Source organism: Ruditapes philippinarum, unplaced genomic scaffold, assembly GCF_026571515.1.
Source record: "Ruditapes philippinarum isolate M1 unplaced genomic scaffold, ASM2657151v2 ctg3082_1_1_1_1, whole genome shotgun sequence".
Lineage (NCBI taxonomy): Eukaryota > Metazoa > Mollusca > Bivalvia > Venerida > Veneridae > Ruditapes > Ruditapes philippinarum.
In genome coordinates, this window is record NW_026852020.1 from 186,348 (window position 1) to 205,438 (window position 19,091).

A 19,091-nucleotide genomic window follows, 5' to 3' on the forward strand; every position below is an offset into this window, starting at 1 on the left:
TGCAGTGGAAGCACCTTGGCTCACCCACTCCGAAGAAATTCAAAAGGGTGCCATCAGCATAGAAGATGATGGCTTCAATATTTTGGAGATAGTAAGGGGATAATCATGATTGACTATTTTGGCAAGGTCGTACCATAAACGATACGTACTTTGCAGACGGAATGAGGTTTCTGTGTCAAGAAATCGCGCGTAAAAAGAGGCGCAAACTGACTCAATGCGTTCGTTCTGCTCCTGCACGACAATGCGCCTGCTCACACATCCCAAGTTGTGATGGCAGCTGTAATTGGCTGCGGCTTTGAAATACTGCCCCGTCCCCCATATTATCAGGACTTGGTCCCCTCTGCCTTCTTCCTGTTTCCTAAACTGAAAACCAAGCTTCATGGTAGACGTTTTGGAAGCAATAAAGGTGTCATGGAGGCGGTCAATGAGTTTTTTTGAGGACAAAAATAGAGAGTTTTATTTTGAATGGTTAAACAAGTTGGAGCACAGGATGGGCATAGTGCAATGATGTAGAGGGCAATTATATTATAAAGTAAGACCGTTAGTTTGGTCCGCTGACTACCGGAAGTACATCGGACCAAGAACTTTTTTATTAATCCTCGTAAGTAAACTTACTTTCCTAATTGAAAATATAAAACAAACGACATCGGGTAGTCGATTTATTTGATTTAAGTCTGAACGAGTAACTTGTTTGCAAATTTTCAATTTCAAGTTTGCAATCATTCCCTCACACTTCCTATTCCGGAATATTTTTTATAGTGAAAATTGACATCAAAATGTAAAGTATTTCAACGCTGTTCACTCAAGTAAGACTAAGAACTACTCTAACTATCGATTCTAAATAAATCTGAGTATACTTATTACTATCCTTTTGCACTTTTTTCAATGTTAATTGTTTCACTTGATGTATGTATCAATTTAAAATTTAATGTTTTAAAACTTTTCACCGCTGTGAAGTTCTTTCAAGGCGATATCGTTTACACTTACAATTATTCTTATACACAGTACAGCTAGTTAACTTATAATAATTATAAATTCTAAAGCCTCCAAAATTGCGCAAAATTGTTTATATTAAAATGTTAACTTTAACATAATCAGTAAACCAAAGCACGCGCATAGCGACGGTATTACGTAAAACTCGTTCATTAAAATGTTATTTGACACTCACAAGGTCTAAAGTTTTAAGTAAACTATGGCTTTGACAGGGTTGAATGCTGATCGCATCTCTTTTAAATATTTTTTGCTGCTCAATAATAATTTCATTGTGGAGAGACATATTTGCTGTTACATATGCTAACCCTTTTAGAATTGAAGATTAGATAACTATAATCATGGTTAAATGAGGCATGAACTTAAATATTAATCAAGTACAATTAATATCATACGATGCTTAGATAATTAATTCAAATGTCAAAATGTACAGTCATGCTTTAGTTCCATTTATAAATAAATGCAAAATAATTCGACACCTAAGTGCAGTTCAGGGTTAAACGTAATATCATTATTTTGGTATTTTTATTATGCCATCTAACCATATCTATATTTTATATTTAAATTTAAAATTCTATTTTTTTGTTTGGTCGTGTACAGTAGGAGCAATTGTAAAGACTGCAACTATTTTTCACGGACGTGCAACGGTTTGAGTATTTCAAGGATACAGATATTTGTTCAAATATTTGATCTGTAAGAGTTATTCAAGGGTTTGCTTTTGCTGCAAAATGGATGACTAGACTGAATTACTCCGGGAATTCATATCGAAACTACCCATCGCGCCTATGAATCTTTGATCTTTGAACATCGGTGCGCAGTAAGGTATAAGAGGGCTGATAAGACTTCATTATATCAAAAAAAAATTTTTTTTGGTATGTTGTTTATGTTTCAAAAAGGACATTGTATAACCTTTACACTTTTTTGATTTTATTTTTTTTGGTTTGTTTGTTTTTCAAAACAAAAAGCAATATTAAGAAATGAAGAGGGATAAAACTTTATTGGGAAATTTGACTCTTAGAAATTATAAACTTATCATGCGGAGGAATACTCAGACAAAAGTTGCGTTTGGATTCTTTTGTGCCTGTTTCATCATTAATTTATACGTTCTTCAAGAAGACAAAGGACGAGGTAAAACTTGCTTTCTAGCTTTTTTGTAAAAGGGGCATCAAATGTTATTATGTTATCTTGTGTGAATGATAATAAAATTAAATATAAAATTATGTATTAACTAACACACATTCAAAAAGAAAAATATAACCTTTCCCTGAAATAAAAAAAATGCACAAAATCATGACATTTTCATTCAGCGAAGCCAATGCTTGATCCTGGGTATTTCGAAATATCCGGTGGAGATGTCACAAAGAACACGAAAATGCTTATGTTTATTTTAATGTGATCCGCCGGCACATAATTATCGTAGCATCAGCGGGAATATATGGACATAACTTTCATTTATTTCACGACGTTTACGTGCAGTACATCGTTTATAAAAGGAATTAATATCTTGTATTTTCAGTTCGGTTTTAAATTGTGAAAAGTAAAAGAAGTTATTATATTTATTATACATATCTCTTATCATTGTCAGATGCTATTTTCTAAATTGACGAAACCGTTGGAAAGGCAGTGCGTTATTGCCAAAAAACTAGGGAATCAGTGAGGTTTATATTATGTCCTGAAAATTTGACTTCGTAAAAACAAAGCAATACTGTCCAAGGTCGGAATTAAACGTAGGAAATTTATCTGGCGTGGATTTTTTTCATAAAATATTTTGATCGACGTTTAACTAGATCTTTCTATGTCTTTCTTGTACAGTATTTTAACACCATGTTTAGTTCAGATATAAATCTCTATTTTTATTTTCTTTCTTATGACCATCTCTTATATTTTGTTATGAAGGGACATTGCATCTATTTAATATATTTTGTTTAAAACAATTTATTTAGAAATGTTATGTTTTATCATGTATATACAATGATGAGATGAAGAAAAATAAACAATTTACACCGTTGTCTGCCAAATTCTTAAAATACAACAAACTATAAAATGTAGGTTTAGAAAATACATTAATCATCGCATTGAACTTGTTGTTGACATTGTGTTTAAATTGTACAAAGAGCTAGTTTACCTAAATTGATGTCCTGTTTACAATGTATTGACAAGACGTTTCGATGTTTTTAAGACATTCACCCTTGAATGTAACCAACAATCATATTTTTCAACAAATAAACGATACAATTAAAAAATTGGCAGTAAACCTGATCGAATTTATCATACTTAACACACTTTAATTTGAAAACATGCTTTTAGAATTACTCGACTTAATTCATAGTACGTATATAGTTAAGTTAAAAAAGAAAATTGTTATGTATATTATTTACAAAATTGTAATTGAAATGCAAGTATTTACTTATCAAATAAAAATACGTTTCCAAAAAAATAAAAACTTACCGAAACTTGTTTATATGTACAAGTAAATGTAAATCAAATGCAGAACTTTGAGCTTGTTATATTTGATATTGCAGTTTTAGTTCCGGATTTGGTCAACACAGAAGAGTATCCACCATTTGAACCGGAAGTGCACGAGGACTTTCCAATCGGTTCGGAGTTGGAGCCTCGAATTCCTCATATACTTCACCAGACATACAAAGGGAATTACATACCACATACCTATGCTACAAACATCAAAAGTTTCCTAAAGGATAATCCCGAATGGAAATATTTCTTATGGACAGAGCAATCAGCCTGGAAGTTTATTATCGAGCGGTATCCATCTTTGCTAGGAACTTTGAAATTACAAATGAAATTTAAAGACCTGTGTGAAATACTACGTTATGTAGTGCTTTATGAGTTTGGTGGTGTTTATGCAGATATGTCTGTAAAATGGTTACGGCCTATTCAAAAGTTGACTCTTAAATACGCATGTATCTTTGCACCTTTACCGTTCGAAGGAGTGTCTCTAGTTAATAAACGACCCTACTTACTGAACTATAATCAATTCTTTTGTCGAGCAAAGCATCCCTTTTTAAAACAGATTATTCTTGATATACCATTGTTTCAACCAATGATTGAAAAAGATGACGTTATAGGTCCACATTTTTTGACAAGTCAATTCATGAAATATAATAAACTGAAGTATTACGTGCCATATTCCATGTACAATAATACGAAAATCAATTCTTATTTACATGCAAGCAAACTTCCGGAAATTCACGAAGATTACGTTTTTGTCCCGAATTCAAATTATTTTTCTTTTGAGCTAGACTATCTTTTTAATTTATGCAATGACTTTATGAACCTTTCGTTCTTAGAAAGGAGAGGGTGTGTCGTTCTCCAGAAAAGGCGTGGCATAAATAAATTTGCTTTTACGTATACACGCGGGAAAAGGCCAATCTACGAGTCAGTTTTAAACTTCCTGTTTAGGACTGAAATATCAAATTTAGTTGGAGATCGTTTGGAAATATATTGATTGATTAAACTGTTACGTTGTTATATTTTCTCCTCTCATACTACAATGAGCAGCAATATATTGGAAATTTGTTAAAGCTGCATGCGTGATTCAAATTAATTTTCTTGGCACTTTTGAAAATGTATAACAAAGTTAAATACCGTCAAGTAAACAAAGAAAGCTATTTACAATCCATCCACGTTATTTAAAAACAGGTCAAAATATGCAAAAGAAAGTCCTTACTGCGTTAGCACGCATTAGAAATCTGATAAAATTCACATGCAGTCATAAATCGCAAATAATATGTAAATACTTGAATCTTGATTTTTTACCTTTTTAGTGTTTGAAATTATTTTTGTCCAATGTGGATTCACTTTAAAAATTTCAAGGGGAAACGCATAAAATGGTGATTTATCGACATTCAAAACCCAGGGTATAAAAACCAAAATATTTCTACATTCAGGCCTAAACCTGTATGGAGTACAATCATCTATTTTATGGTTTTCAAATAGTTTAAGTCAATACCAATACATGTTCTCAATTACGTCATTCGTGTAAATTTAAGTCTGAGTACTTAATATTTGTGCGAGGTTAAGCTCACATTTTAACCTCTATATCTACAATGAATTATGATATGTTCCGAAAATTATAACTTGCATTAAAGGAACTCCACTAAAGATCCAAAAGCTTTAAAACATTAAATTTGAATTTCAGATCAACTGGAACACTTAAGAACAGAAAAAAATGTCAAAAGATACATAATAAATATACTCAGAATAAACCAAACATCGTATTTTTGTGCTAGAGCTATTTTAACCCGATTTGAGTGACAACTCTTTTCAATTTTGGGGCATTGTTCACAATTAGGACAATCATTCTACACAGAGTGAGCGAATGATCTAAAATTTTGAACACAAATTATTGATCAACACTTACAACAAATGGAACATTAACCTCGATAAATTATTCCGAGTCTTGTCATATAAAAAAACTCAGTGGAGTCCCTTTAAGGCATATAATATCTCAGAAAATTAATTATTCAAATGTACTGTTTTCATTCTAAAGAAAAGGCAAACATGTGTTATGCTGTAATTTAATGGATTTAGAACGCGAGTTGCACATCACCTGAAGAAGGAAGCTTTGAATTTGTATTTATTTATGATAAAGGTATCAAAAGTGGTATTTTTGTCTTAATACAAAATACTAAATCGCTTAAGTTTACTTATTTGCAAAACACCAAAAGAAACACAAATTTTGAAACGTTTTGGAAATTGTAACCGGGCACCTAAAGAAAACAAAATCTTTTCTTTTTTTTTCTTTTTTAAATATAGCATTTTCTCTGCTCAATGGACTTTTAAGACCAATTTTTTGCAAATATCCTAAACGTGTTATTTAAAATAATTCCAGCGTATAGTTTTTTAGTGTATAACTATTACAGTAATTCTCGAGTTGTGAAACGATTACGGAACACTGTATTATATAGGAATTCATGCGAAACTATCATAACTATTTGGTGTGCATTGTGATATATTGAAGTATTTGATATCGTATGTCACCATTTCTTCGTCAAACAAACAACAACAACAACAAATACAACAACAACAGGAACAACAACAACAACAGCATCAAACCCAACAGCAGTTACTTTTGAGAAAAATATAACCTGTCATTTTTAACGATATTTGGATTTGTCGGATTTTGTATTAAAAAGGGAATGAGATATAAAGGAGTGAAGCGGTATAAAGGTTCATTAGGAAGTTTAATTCCTAGATTTTGTAATTTTATTCTACGGAGGAACTCTCTAGCAATAACTGCGTTTGGATTTGTGTGCGTTTGTTTAATAATTAATTTAAATGTACTTCAGGATAACCAAGGACAAGGTAAAATCTTATTTTATTTTTTTGTAACAGTGGTATAAAGTTTTCTTATTATGTAGACTTTTGTGGCGTGTAGCTTTTGAGTTAAGGTATGACCACCCTGATGCATTAACTCTGCTTTGAAGAGTATTTAAGTGGGCTACAAATTCTGTCAAATAGATTGAACATGAGGGTCGTAAGTTCAAACCCTGTAGTGTCAACTTTTTTTTTTTTTTGTTATTCCTTTTTGCATTATTTCTTTATCATTCAGATCCGTTTAAAAAAAGAGTTTAAATTTAATCATATAATTATTATATCGGTATATATTAGCTTAATAATGCAAGATCCAGTTATGAATTAAGTACCTGATATTTTAGCCTATAAAAATAAAAACTTCACTGTAAAAATTTTTTTTTAAATTCGACCAGTATACTTCAAAGAAAATTTGATTTTTTTTAAAAAGAGCCCTTCAATTGGTTAAATTTCAGTAAAGCACAAGTAATAGTATTTTCTCTCTAAGGCTCTCTAAGCAGAAAAATGGTCAAACATGTGTTCAAAATGCATGGGGTAAGGTAACAATTTTAAACATTTTGAAAAGAAAGAATATTATGCTTCAGACTTTTGTAACATGAATGTTACTTGAGCCGCGTCACGACAAAACCAACATAATGGGTTTGCGACCAGCATGGATCCAGACCAGTGTGCGCATCGGCGCAGTCTGATCAGGATCCATGCTGTTCGCTTACAGACCCTATGACAAGTAAAGAAACTTTTCTGGATCCATGCTGATCGCAAACCCATTATGTTGGTTTTGTCGTGACGCGGCTCATTTGTTGTTCTAAATAATGATCAATAGGAAAACATTTTTTCTTTAGGAAAATACTATAGATTATTTAAAGTTTCCCTATTTCTTAAAAAGAGCCCTTTTACTAAGAAAAGTATCCATAACTCGTAAACCGTACGTACATTTTACATACAGGTGTCTTTTAAGACAAATAATAACTGACCTTTGTAGTGTAGTCAATTCTTAAGTTCCGTATAGTACCCATTACGGTGGTCAAACCATAATGAAATTTAAAACCTGCTTTGCATTACACTATACGTTTTAAAAACTCATAGGGTCTTATCTAATCTCAAAAGGCGATTTTAACAACCAAACACAAAGAAGACACAATTAAGAAATAAATTGTATCATTGTTTGGGGACCTTTCTGTTGAAAATGTCTCAGAGTTAAATCGTATACAGTTCATTAACTAGAGTGCAAGTATTAGTTAACTGCACTCCTGAGCATGCACATGAATTGGCTCATTTTTTCTGGGCTAACTTATACCTGCACTCTAGTTAACGCACTGTGCGTGTATATGTTTACGATTTAACGCTTAGACATTTTCAACAGATAGGGCCCCAAACTATGTATTTATTGTGTAATACTACATCTTTCAGTTGCAAATGAAAAGACAATACTTTCTTTAGTCTTTTAACATCGTCAGATCAAAAAATGATTTTAAATTCATGACCCCTTGGAGAGACTTACTCCACAGAAGCCAATAGCAATCGTTACACGCTCTGCTAAATGTCTAGCTATCGCACACTGTGAAAAACAAGGTTTATTAAATGAGTGTATCATCAATATGAACTAGCTTTTAACATTGCGTATAAATTAGATTTATATAAAGACATTGATATCGAAATAGCTGTATTGTTTACCGTGTATTGACTTGCAATCATGCTCACAAACAAAGTCTCGCTAGACGTATGTTCTATTATGCGCATGTGCGATTCAACTCAGTGGTGTTGAGCAAATTTGATCAACATATACCAACCTTTTTGTAATCAAGAAAATTTCAGAGCTTAATTCATTCGGATCCGCATTGAATTTACCAGAGCACAGTTCAGCCTTTGCAACGTTCTGACCTTTTAAATTATTCGACTCTCTTATTAGAAGTTACATTTGAAAAGGGAGCATTGAAATGTATTATACATAGAACAAAATTGAAAAGGAAATGTAACTATCTATATTAATCAAACAAAAATAAGTTTCAAAAGTCCATATCGAAACTTCTTCATATATACATGTATATCATATGCAGAACTTTGAGCTGGTTATATTTGAAATTGCAGTTTTAGTTCCGGATTTGGTCAACACAGAAGAGTATCCACCATTTGAACCAGACCTGCACGAGGACTTTCCAACCGGTTCGGAGTTTGAGCCCCGAATTCCTCATATACTTCACCAGACATACAAAGGGAATTACATACCGCATACCTATGCTACAAACATCAAAAGTTTCCTAAAGGATAATCCCGACTGGAAATATTTCTTATGGACAGAGCAATCAGCCTGGAAGTTAATTATCGAGCGGTATCCATCTTTGCTAGGCACTTTGACCTTACGGATGAAATTTAAAGACCTATGCCAATTTCTTCGTTATGTCGTTCTTTATGAGTTTGGTGGTGTTTATGCAGATATGTCTGTCAAATGGTTACGGCCTATTCAAAAGTTGACTTTTAAATACTCATGTATCTTTACACCTTTACCGTTTGAAAGGGCCTCTCTTGGTTTTAAAAAACTTTACTTGCTAAATAATGACTTGATACTTTGTAGAGCAAAACATCCGTTTTTAAAACAAATCATTGATGATATACCATTATATCAGCCAATGCTTGAAATCGAAGACTCTAATGGTCCACATTTTTTGATAAGTCAATTTATGAAATATAATAAAGAGAAATATTACATGCCACAATTCAGATACAATAAAACAACAAGCAGTTTTCCTATATACTTCAAAAGCATACTTCCTGAAATTCACCAAGATTCAGTTTTTGTCCCGAATTCGAAATATTTTCATTTTGATCTGGACTCATTTTTTAATTTATGCAATGATTTTATGTATCTTTCGTTCTTAGAGAGGAGAGGGTGTGTCGTTCTCCAAAAAAGGCGTGGCATAAATAAATTTGCATTTACGTTTACACATGTGAAAAGGACAATTTACGAGACAGTTTTAAACTTCCTATTTAGGACTGAAATATCAAATTTAGTTGGTGAACATTTGGAAATGTTTTGATCGTCTAAAGAAATTTATATCTTTGCAAATACTGGAAATGCATCAAATTAATGCTTTTGTTAACTTTTGAAATATTGTTAGCATGAATGAATGTTTATGTCGACAAGCAAACACATGTAAAATACCAGCTTATAAACTTGAGAACATAGACTTCTATTTTTTCTTTTTAATTTTGAAACAGGAAGTTCTGTAATTTCGTGTTTACTTGTTTTACTTATAAACTGGCTATATACATGTGTGTCGTAGTACGTAAAAGTTAATAATTAAATTATTTGGTTAGGTTTTAAGTCGCACCAAACACTGTAAAGGTCATTTGGCGACTTTCCAGCTTTACTAATAAAGGAAGACCTTATGTGCTCCATGCTAATTACTTTAATTAAAGCGACCTTCGGCCTTAGCCTTTTATATTGATCGTTGATAAAATACATAAACAATGTATTCGTTTGTTTCATTTTCTGTGCATATATTGTATATTATTATATGCTTTTGTATGCGCAGCACGTGCGTGTTTTTCCCGCGTTACAACGAAAAAGGAAATAGTTGTAAAAGTATATATATATATATATATATATATATATATATATATATATATATATATATATATATATATATATATATATATATATATATATATATATATATATATATATATATATATATATATTTTAATTCATAACCTTTTCATATAATAAAACAAGTCTTGACTAGTTACCATTGGATATGGTGTGATATTCACCTGCAGAGTGTCTTATTGACCGACCTCGACTATCGCCTCGGTCAATATGTCATCTGCCGTTGAATATCAAATCATATTAAATGGCTCACTTGTCAATATTTGTATAGTTATTATATAGTAATAATAATGCACTTGATTCCTTTAACTATTTGATAGGGGATATATTGTTAAGCGTGTTCAGAATGGAAAATTAATCTCCAAATATTATTTCCAGTCTTATCATGTCAAAAGAGTTCAGTGGAGTCTCTGTAACTATGGCGATACAGAACTGAATAATTATCACAAATACAATACATTTCTATTTCAACTTTCTTTGGTACTCTTTTTTATAAAAGAGTCATTTCAAACGTCAAATTAAGAGAGAAGAAACACTTAGGAAGATTTAATACTACCTTTAACTCATGTTATGTCATTATGGTGAAATTAATGTACCGTAAAATTTGATAAATAGAACAATATCATTTAACAAACTATAACTTCAACCGCTAAAAATCAGATTAAATAATTCTCATCCTTTACAACGCAAATTATGTCCCAAAAAAGCATTGATTTAGATCTTTGAAATTTGATTACTTTAATAACGTCATTCTATTGTAGTTTATCTTTACATTAAATAGATTGTGCATGTATATGTTTAGAATACGTATATTAAAAGGTTAATGGTTCGGCCGTGGGCATCCTACAGTGGTGGTTTTATTTCCCAGGAGAAAATGTTACTGTTTAGAAATGGTCAATTACACAACGTGGTTGGAATAAGGCCGTGACTTTATTGTAGATTTTGGTTAAAACAAATATGAAATAAAATAAAAATTGTAATGAGAAAAATACGAAAGGAGCCTCCGAGCTAAATCCATGGATAGCTTCATAGCAAGGCATAGTGCTGTAAACTATGATAATAAGAAATATGATTGGGCTTGTTGCAAGGAGGTTAACCATTCAGAATGTAAATCGGCATGGCATTGTACAAGAGTAAAACAATAACAAAGCTAAAGAAAAAAATTGGGTCAAATTGCTCCCATTAAATCTCTTAACAATGAAATATTTCTTGATATCAAATTCCGAAATGCTCATTTTATTTTGCATGTTGAGGGCCACTTAATATTTCAAGAAATGCAATTCGTCACAAATGATTTGTTTATATTGAATGCACGTATTTGTGAAAGCGAAATCGAAAGATTGATACGATACGGTTGATGCCATGATTTTCATAAGAACATATGTATTTATTTGTTAATAATTTTCATAAATCCTGCGTCGAAATGAAGAAATGTTTATTGGATACGCGTTTGAACTGAATTTCACTGAAATATGCATCACTGAAAACCAATAAAAAACGAGAGAAGTACACTGTTTAATGAAATAAAATAAAGTTTTAAAACAAAATTAAATTTTTCCAAAAAATGAGATTGGAATCAAAGCAAATATTGCTAATATTGCTAATATAAATATACAATCCATAAAAGAGCCTGAGCTAAGATTTAGGTCGGTAGGACAAGGGGACTTAAATGTCTGTTTCAACAAAGCCGGGTGAAAGAGATATGTGCAAAGACAACGTGGCAATAAAGCGATATGTACAGATCTACACGTATCAAACACTGCTTATTCAACTTTTTACAAGCCAATTAAAGGCGTAGGCCGGCAAGTTGACATTTTGCAACCCTGTCCAAATAAAACACAGGCAAATTTATAGACAGTCAAATGGCCGACCGCACGGTCACAGGCCCCCTCTAACGGTTAAAGTGCGCACGCCCAATAACACAAATATAAAAGATAACCGACGAACACAAACGGTTAACTAGGAAAATGTGAGCATAAAGATACTGCTGCGGTATCATGATTTTTAGGATACTAATAATAACTAAAACCATCCTTCAACTTTTTTTTTTGTTAATTTGTTTGTTTTTTTGTTGGCTTACGATGCGGACATTTAAACGATTTGAAAAATAAAAGCAATCGTTTCTCCCGCCTTACCTTCATAAACGATACATATACGTTATAACATGTCGATTGATACAATGCAGTTACACAGATCAGTACCCACAAAACATGGAACACTTGTGCCTTTAAACAGACCAAATACACTGCAAACCGGGTCGTAGGTTCGAATCCTGTTTCATCAAAATTTGTTATCTTTTATATTCGATTTGTGTGTGTATGACGTAAAAGTTTAAAATTTTTGTTATTGAATTATCATTTGGCCTTATTCATATTATGTATTGCTTAATTCAATAACAAATATGTTGCTAGACAATTTCAAGAAAAAGAAAAGACCTCTTGGGAAAGAAAATAATTTAAAAGAAAGAGGGTAATAACCGAGGAAATGTGACGTCATAGTGATATGTCCACCATAGATATAATTATGTGAATAAGTATGAAACGTTCTTAGTATATCTTTGTTTTTTAATCAAATAATTCACCTTGACAACAGAATAAAAAAAAATAGAAAAGTGGTAGGCGATAGCTACTGAGCCTTATTACTTTGAAAGTTATATGCCCTTCCGAAATGCATTTAAGAAACTGAAGAAACGTAAAAATATGAGTTTTTTTAAAATATTTACAAGCTGGGGCCCTTAAAGAAAATAACGGTTTGCAAAAATGAATAAGAAATATAACCAGAAATAAATTGATAATCTTATTTTTGCGTTATTCCTAGCCCGATGAATAAAAAACGTTGTAACGCTTTTTAATTTTCGGTCATTTTTTCAATTAGAATGATTATATTGAAAACGGAGCTGGCTCATGATATAAAATCTTGCATGCAATAAGCAATCTTTCCTGACTCAATGGCAAAATATCAGTGATAGTTCTTAAACATAAAACATCTGATATACATGTATATACCAAAGAAATGTTGCGTAAGTTACAGATACACTGTGAAATGCATTTCTAACATCTCTGCCAAACTAAATTCAAATACACATTCTATAGAAGCAAAATTAATTAAAATAACATGAAATACTTACATACAAAATGTTGAACAGTTGAAACCAGCTGTGTTGAAGTTTAAAAAGCGATGTTACCACGTCAAATTTTACACTTGAGATGCGCAACCTTTACAGTGTAAGCACGAAAAACTCGTGCCTGCTAAACTTACGAAAACCAGTTTTATCGGAGAGAATATTTTACCTTTCACATGGATGAGCTTTTAGTCAAATACACAATATGCATCCGTCAAAAATCAATGTGATTTATTACAAAAAGCAAATAAATCTGCTTACTTTTTCAAAAAAAAAAATTCATTTTTCTCAAGTATGATTTTATTGACATACTTTGGCTCATCTGGAGGCATGCTTTATGGCTCCAATTAAAAGAATTTAATAGAATTTCAAATGGTAAGTCGATATACTGGTCATAATGTACGAATATCATGTAATTAATCATATGTGATGTAAGTTATGTTACTGCCATAACTAACGACAATTATCGAAACCAAGCATCGTTTCCCTATATGTCTGGTACCTCCTCCCTTTGTAGAGCAACTGTTATCATTCGACAAGCAAAGGTGTACACTGCGCATAAATGAAAGAGAGAGAAATAAAAATCTTGAATACCGAGTTTAACTCACTAATTAAACTGCCTCTGTATACTCTAATGCTTAATTGAAGTGTAAAATGATTTTTTTTCCTCAAAATTTGACAAATATCTTTGAACACTGATTTATAAATATCAGAATACGGTTTTGGGTGAAAGTAAAAAATTGCACAAATTGCCTTTTTCGTACGCTAAATTATCGCTTCAATGTAGTGAGTCATTTCTAAATGCCTTTTGTTTATTTATCGAACACTGTTTTTAAACGTGGCATTTTAATTGCAGGGCTTTTATAATAATGCCGTTGTATGATGACTTCGACAGTTCGACAACTACATTACAACAAATATTGAAAATATTGATTATACAACTGTACTTAAAAAAAAATAAAGTAGTTATCATTTTTAGTCGAAAATATTAATTATTTGAATTGTGTCACGTGTCAGTCAATAATTTAGTTTTCAGGCAGTTTTGACATGCAGGTGCATATTTTAATTAGTGACAACGGCAGTGCGTTTTTATGAATAAGTCATGCCTCTAAATATGATTAGTAGAGTCCTTCAAAATATTCACCATGGACATCTACACATTTTTCAATCCTCAGAATCCATTCCGAATTTTTTTTTGAACTGTTCTTTGGGCATACTGTTTATGCTGAATTGCGCTTCTAACGGCACTATGGGTTTCAAACCGGTGATCGCAGATGCGAGATTGATGTATGGAGTTAAACAAAAGTTACAGGAAAGATGTCAGGACTATAAGCGGGATGTCGCAAAACCTCAATGCTCTGTTTCTCTAAATAAGCCTGATCCGAGACTGACCGGTGCGCAGGTGCATTATCATGGAGTAATTTGATCCTGTACACCCCGGGCATTTGGTTCTTTGTAATATAATTATTAACTACAGCAGTTAGAACATGGTCACGGTCACCCCTCTCATGCACAGCGAAATGGGCCGCTATTCCATCACGTTCAAAAATAGAGCGTACATAACTGTTTAAAGCTCCTGCTTCATCGAGCATTTACTGGGCGATCGCTGTTTTTTCCTACCCCCATTTTATTACTGAGTTAATTGTCGGGCAAAAAATAAAATAAACAAAGCCACGTTTTATCCCATGTGACTATTTCTCTCACGTGTCCATGGTCTCGATCTTTGAACCTAGTCAATAAGGTCGAGACCGAGGCGCACACTTTCCTTAACTTTTCTTTCAAGATGGAGAACGCATAATTATGACGCACTTAGACACTTTCTTCTCCATGGTATATCTTGCATCTTACTTTAACTATGGCTTTGAAAGTGCTGAGGTAGCGCAATTTTCCTTTTACACCCACCTGGCAATTGTACGATTTGGAAGGGCATTTTCTTCATAAACTAAATCTAGATCCGTTTTTATTTCTGACTCACATTTACCAAATAACCAACGAACTTTGTAATTGGTTCTTTGAACCCCTCTCAAATCATATTGTAACTCAGCCATGCTAACAACATGTATACAAAACAACAGGTATTTAAATGACCAGCTAAAATTTTATTGCACGTGCAAATCGTCCAAAAACAGAATGCTGGTAATAAAAAATCAATAATTTTTCCAACGGTATATTATACATGTACTTTCACGTGCAAATCCTGGTTAAATTGAGTTGTTGCCACTAATTAAAATATGCCCCTCGTACAGTGAAACCTCTACTGGGCGACACCCTTTCTTAGACAAAGATTCTTGTTGTTGTTAAGAGGTTTTACACAGCTGAGATTTAAGTAGGTTGCTTAACAGAGAGACGTCTAGCAAAGGTAGACCTGTACATGTTTCTTTGACTTATCAATTGACTTTCACGAAGGGGCGCGATTGATTCTTAAAATTTACTCCAATCAACATATTCAAGTACTTTGTTATTTAAATTATCTAAAACAGGTTTGCTTTTTAATACGAATACTGTTTCATCATCACAAAATTTCCAAAGAAAAATCAAAAATCAATTGAAATAATGTTCAAAATTTTTCCGTCTAATACTGTAAATATGTTGTGGCAGATTTCTATCATGATGAGGGAGATCATTATCGTGAAATAATCTCCGGATTATTATACCAAATACTGACTGATCAAATCTGTGACAGCGACCATCTATTTCTAACTCCATGTTACATATAATACGACTACCAGGGGGCGCTATACACTCCTCATTTAACGCGCACGTGGCGCAGGCTTTCACGACGCTCCGTGTTACGTTGTTTATATGAAACATCAAACTGGTCGCCCATATTTCGTGGAAAGATTTAAATTTACAACTGTCTTCTTGTAAATAGTCAAAAGTGGCTTTTGACGTATGTTTAGTTAAAGTACCAACGGCCTTAGTGTTTCCCGATACGGTGAAAAGTGTTCCGTATCTAGCGGCTCGTGATAATACGAACTTGATATCTGTAGTCGTTAATCGAACTGATGTGTCCATCCACCATAGAAAGCCAAACTCCATCAATATTTCCTTGAAATCATAGAAAGATTAAATAAACAATTAAGAAGGTTTGTAGAAAATTGAATTATTCATTTTGTAAAGTTTTAGTGAAAATATAGAGTATTTATTCATTTACATTTGTACCTATTTATTTAATCAAACTATCATGAATTAAAATGCCAATATAATAATCTACCCCCTAAAACCTTAAAATTTCTCCTTTGCGGCGAAACTGAGAAATTACTTTAAGTAAAATTCTATATATAATATGAAATCTCACAGATATAAATCCGTGACCTTACTGAATCATTTTTATATAGTGATCTATATAAACAGGGCATTACCTGAACAATGATCGGCTTAAATGCGTATGTGTGAATCCTCTTCACATGTGGAGGGAATTTTTCATACTGAAAGCGTCTGACTTCACATTTACAATTCTTCTTCAGCTGAAGGTAAAAAGCAACTACAGAACGATACATAAGATAATTATAAGATTTGATGAATTATTTGCATTAAATAAAATCGATTAAGAAATGGTTAAACGCTAATTTATCAACTAACGAAATATATTACTCGTATTCGTTTTTCTAAAAGAACTAAAAGCCAACGTGCGTTAATCAAATACGGTGTTTGCTTAAAAAGGGTACTCGTACACAAACAATAGAACAAGAGTTTGATGTAGAATTTACCTTCAGTAAATTAGACGGTCGTATTCCAAGATCATAAACGATTACCATCAGTCGTTTTCTGTACTTTGAATTGAGAAATACTTCATGTATAGACTTGAATAAACCCTGGGACTCATTAAGATGGGAGTCGTCAAAAGCCGTTACAAATACCGGAAATGTTCTAAGTTCTTTTGGACGTTTGTTAAAGGCGCCAAGTAACCTTAGATACTGCTCCGCCCCTCCGACAGGGTAGTTCTCTATCACCGCTAAGTTATCTTCTAATGAGCGATAAAAAGTTTCCTTACAATGTGGCGCCATTCCTATAAAAAGGAGAAAATATTAAGTACTTCTGGTATCATGCAACAAAAAGGCCGTAGCCTAAAAACCAGGGAAAAAGCGGGAACTTTCCGACAGTGAGGAGACAAATGTACCCCTACTAAATAAACAGTGACTCTTTCACATGTTCATGATCTGTTTAAATGAGAGATATCAGCACTGCCGTTGTAAAGCCCACAACCAAAAGAGGCTTGAAACCTCAAACATTATCAGCATGAATTCAAGTGTTATCGACATAGTTTCCATTATCGACATAGTTTCCATTATCGACATAGTTTCCATTATCGACATAGATTCCATCTACAATCAGACGATATCGACATAGATTTAATGTCAGCATAGATTCGAGTGATCCTTGACATACATTCAAGTGATATATGCACAGGTAAAAGTGATATATGCATAGATTCAAGTGATAAATGCATGGATTAAGGTGATTAATGCATAGATTTAAGTGATATATGCATAGATTTAAGTGTTATATGCATAGATTCAAGTGATATATGCATAGATTTAAGTGATATATGCATAAATTTAAGTGATATATGCATAGATAAAATTGATATATGCATAGATTAAAGTGATATATGCATAGATTCAAGTGATATATACATAGATTCAAGTGATATATGCCTAGATTCAAGTGTTATATGCATAGATTCAAGTGATATATGCATATATTTAAGTGTTATATGCATAGCTTCAAGTGATATATGCATAGATTCAAGTGATATATGCCTAGATTCAAGTGTTATATGCATAGATTCAAGTGATATATGCATATATTTAAGTGTTATATGCATAGATTCAAGTGATATATGCATAGATTTAAGTGATATATGCATAAATTCAAGTGATATATGCATAGATTCAAGTGATACTTGCATTAATTCAAGTGATAAATGCATAGATTCAAGTGATATATGCACAGATAAAAGTGATATATGCATAGATTTAAGTGATATATGCATAGATTCAAGTGATATATGCATAGATTCAAGTGTTAAATGCATAGATTCAAGTGATATATGCATAGATAAAAGTGATAATGACTCCAAATTTTGAAACTTAATGGAAGCCCTGTATAAACAAATGTCAAGGCATACTTACTAAATGTTAACTGGAAAAGCACTAATTGCACGGAGGCCACACACATTATCACAATGAATATTGCTCGTAAGTTTTTGACTGAAAATAATAAAAATAGTGCAATTTAATATTTATAACAATCATAATTCTTGTTATTATCATAGTCATCATCAAAAATATCGTCGTCACCGTAATCATCATCTTCGTCGTCGTAGTCATCATCATCGTCGACGTCATCATCATCATCATCGTCGACGTCATCATCATCATTATCATCATCATGACATCATCATAATAACTGTCGTCGTCGATGACGTCAACATCATCATTATTATAATCATCATCATTATAATCATCATCATCATAGGCATCGTCGTCATCATCATCAATCGACGAATGTTGTCAGTACGCGTTATCTCAAGTCACGTGATGTGCAAGAGGTTATGCAAGCATTTTATTGAAAAGTACATTTGAGCCGTGTCACGACAAAACCAACATAATGCGTTTGCGACCAGCATGGATCCACATCAGCCTGCACATCCGCGCAGTCTGATCAGGATCCATGCTGTTCGCTTAAAAACCCTATTACAAGTACCGAAACTGATAGCGAACAGCATGGATCCTGATCAGACTGCGCGGATGCGCAGGCTGGTCTGGATCCATGCTGGTCGCAAACACACTATGTTGGTTTTGTCATGACACGGCTCATTTCTTTTCTTAATAAAACAGAAAAAGAGTGAATTAAATATCATCACGTTCATTCTTCAACTGAAACCAAATCGTTTGATTCAAACAAAATTGTTTTATTTAGTTGCAATTTACCAACGCCATAAACAATTATTATACTTTATAGACGTCTAATGAAGTGAAAACGCATTTAAATGAACTGCATTCGTCATACAAATTATTTTCGTTTTGAAATGAA

The 19,091-nt window shown here is 32.6% G+C and overlaps 3 protein-coding genes across 3 annotated transcripts; 2 read left to right on the plus strand and 1 right to left on the minus strand.

The window, feature by feature from the left end:
• The first annotated feature begins 1,848 nt into the window (after positions 1 to 1,848).
• Positions 1,849 to 4,469, plus strand: LOC132746802 (uncharacterized). Its single transcript, XM_060736058.1, has 2 exons — positions 1,849 to 2,118; positions 3,513 to 4,469. Exons 1-2 carry the CDS (start codon positions 1,968 to 1,970, stop codon positions 4,454 to 4,456), a joined length of 1,095 nt encoding a protein of 364 aa, XP_060592041.1. The 5' UTR covers positions 1,849 to 1,967; the 3' UTR covers positions 4,457 to 4,469.
• Positions 4,470 to 6,085: 1,616 nt separating this feature from the next.
• Positions 6,086 to 9,527, plus strand: LOC132746812 (uncharacterized). The gene is made up of 2 exons (XM_060736070.1): positions 6,086 to 6,315; positions 8,413 to 9,527. Exons 1-2 carry the CDS (start codon positions 6,150 to 6,152, stop codon positions 9,357 to 9,359), a joined length of 1,113 nt encoding a protein of 370 aa, XP_060592053.1. The 5' UTR covers positions 6,086 to 6,149; the 3' UTR covers positions 9,360 to 9,527.
• Positions 9,528 to 15,383: 5,856 nt separating this feature from the next.
• On the minus strand, positions 15,384 to 18,266 carry LOC132746819 (uncharacterized). Its single transcript, XM_060736082.1, has 4 exons — positions 18,188 to 18,266; positions 16,763 to 17,061; positions 16,415 to 16,519; positions 15,384 to 16,100 (listed from the first exon to the last, which is right to left on the minus strand). Exons 1-4 carry the CDS (start codon positions 18,231 to 18,233, stop codon positions 15,594 to 15,596), a joined length of 957 nt encoding a protein of 318 aa, XP_060592065.1. The 5' UTR covers positions 18,234 to 18,266; the 3' UTR covers positions 15,384 to 15,593.
• Between the last annotated feature and the right edge of the window lie 825 nt (positions 18,267 to 19,091).

What these genes read in the sequence shown, in the direction of transcription:
- LOC132746802 (XM_060736058.1), top strand. Translation starts at nt 1,968, where the DNA reads ATGAAGAGGGATAAAACTTTATTGGGAAATTTGACTCTTAGAAATTAT. An exon ending in TCAAGAAGACAAAGGACGAG is followed by an intron (nt 2,119 to 3,512) that starts GTAAAACTTGCT and finishes TTGATATTGCAG; the next exon opens with TTTTAGTTCCGGATTTGGTC.
- LOC132746812 (XM_060736070.1), top strand. Translation starts at nt 6,150, where the DNA reads ATGAGATATAAAGGAGTGAAGCGGTATAAAGGTTCATTAGGAAGTTTA. An exon ending in TCAGGATAACCAAGGACAAG is followed by an intron (nt 6,316 to 8,412) that starts GTAAAATCTTAT and finishes TTGAAATTGCAG; the next exon opens with TTTTAGTTCCGGATTTGGTC.
- LOC132746819 (XM_060736082.1), bottom strand. Translation starts at nt 18,233, where the DNA reads ATGTGTGTGGCCTCCGTGCAATTAGTGCTTTTCCAGTTAACATTTA. An exon ending in GCTTTTCCAGTTAACATTTA is followed by an intron (nt 17,062 to 18,187) that starts GTAAGTATGCCT and finishes TCCTTTTTATAG; the next exon opens with GAATGGCGCCACATTGTAAG. An exon ending in GACCGTCTAATTTACTGAAG is followed by an intron (nt 16,520 to 16,762) that starts GTAAATTCTACA and finishes TTTTACCTTCAG; the next exon opens with CTGAAGAAGAATTGTAAATG.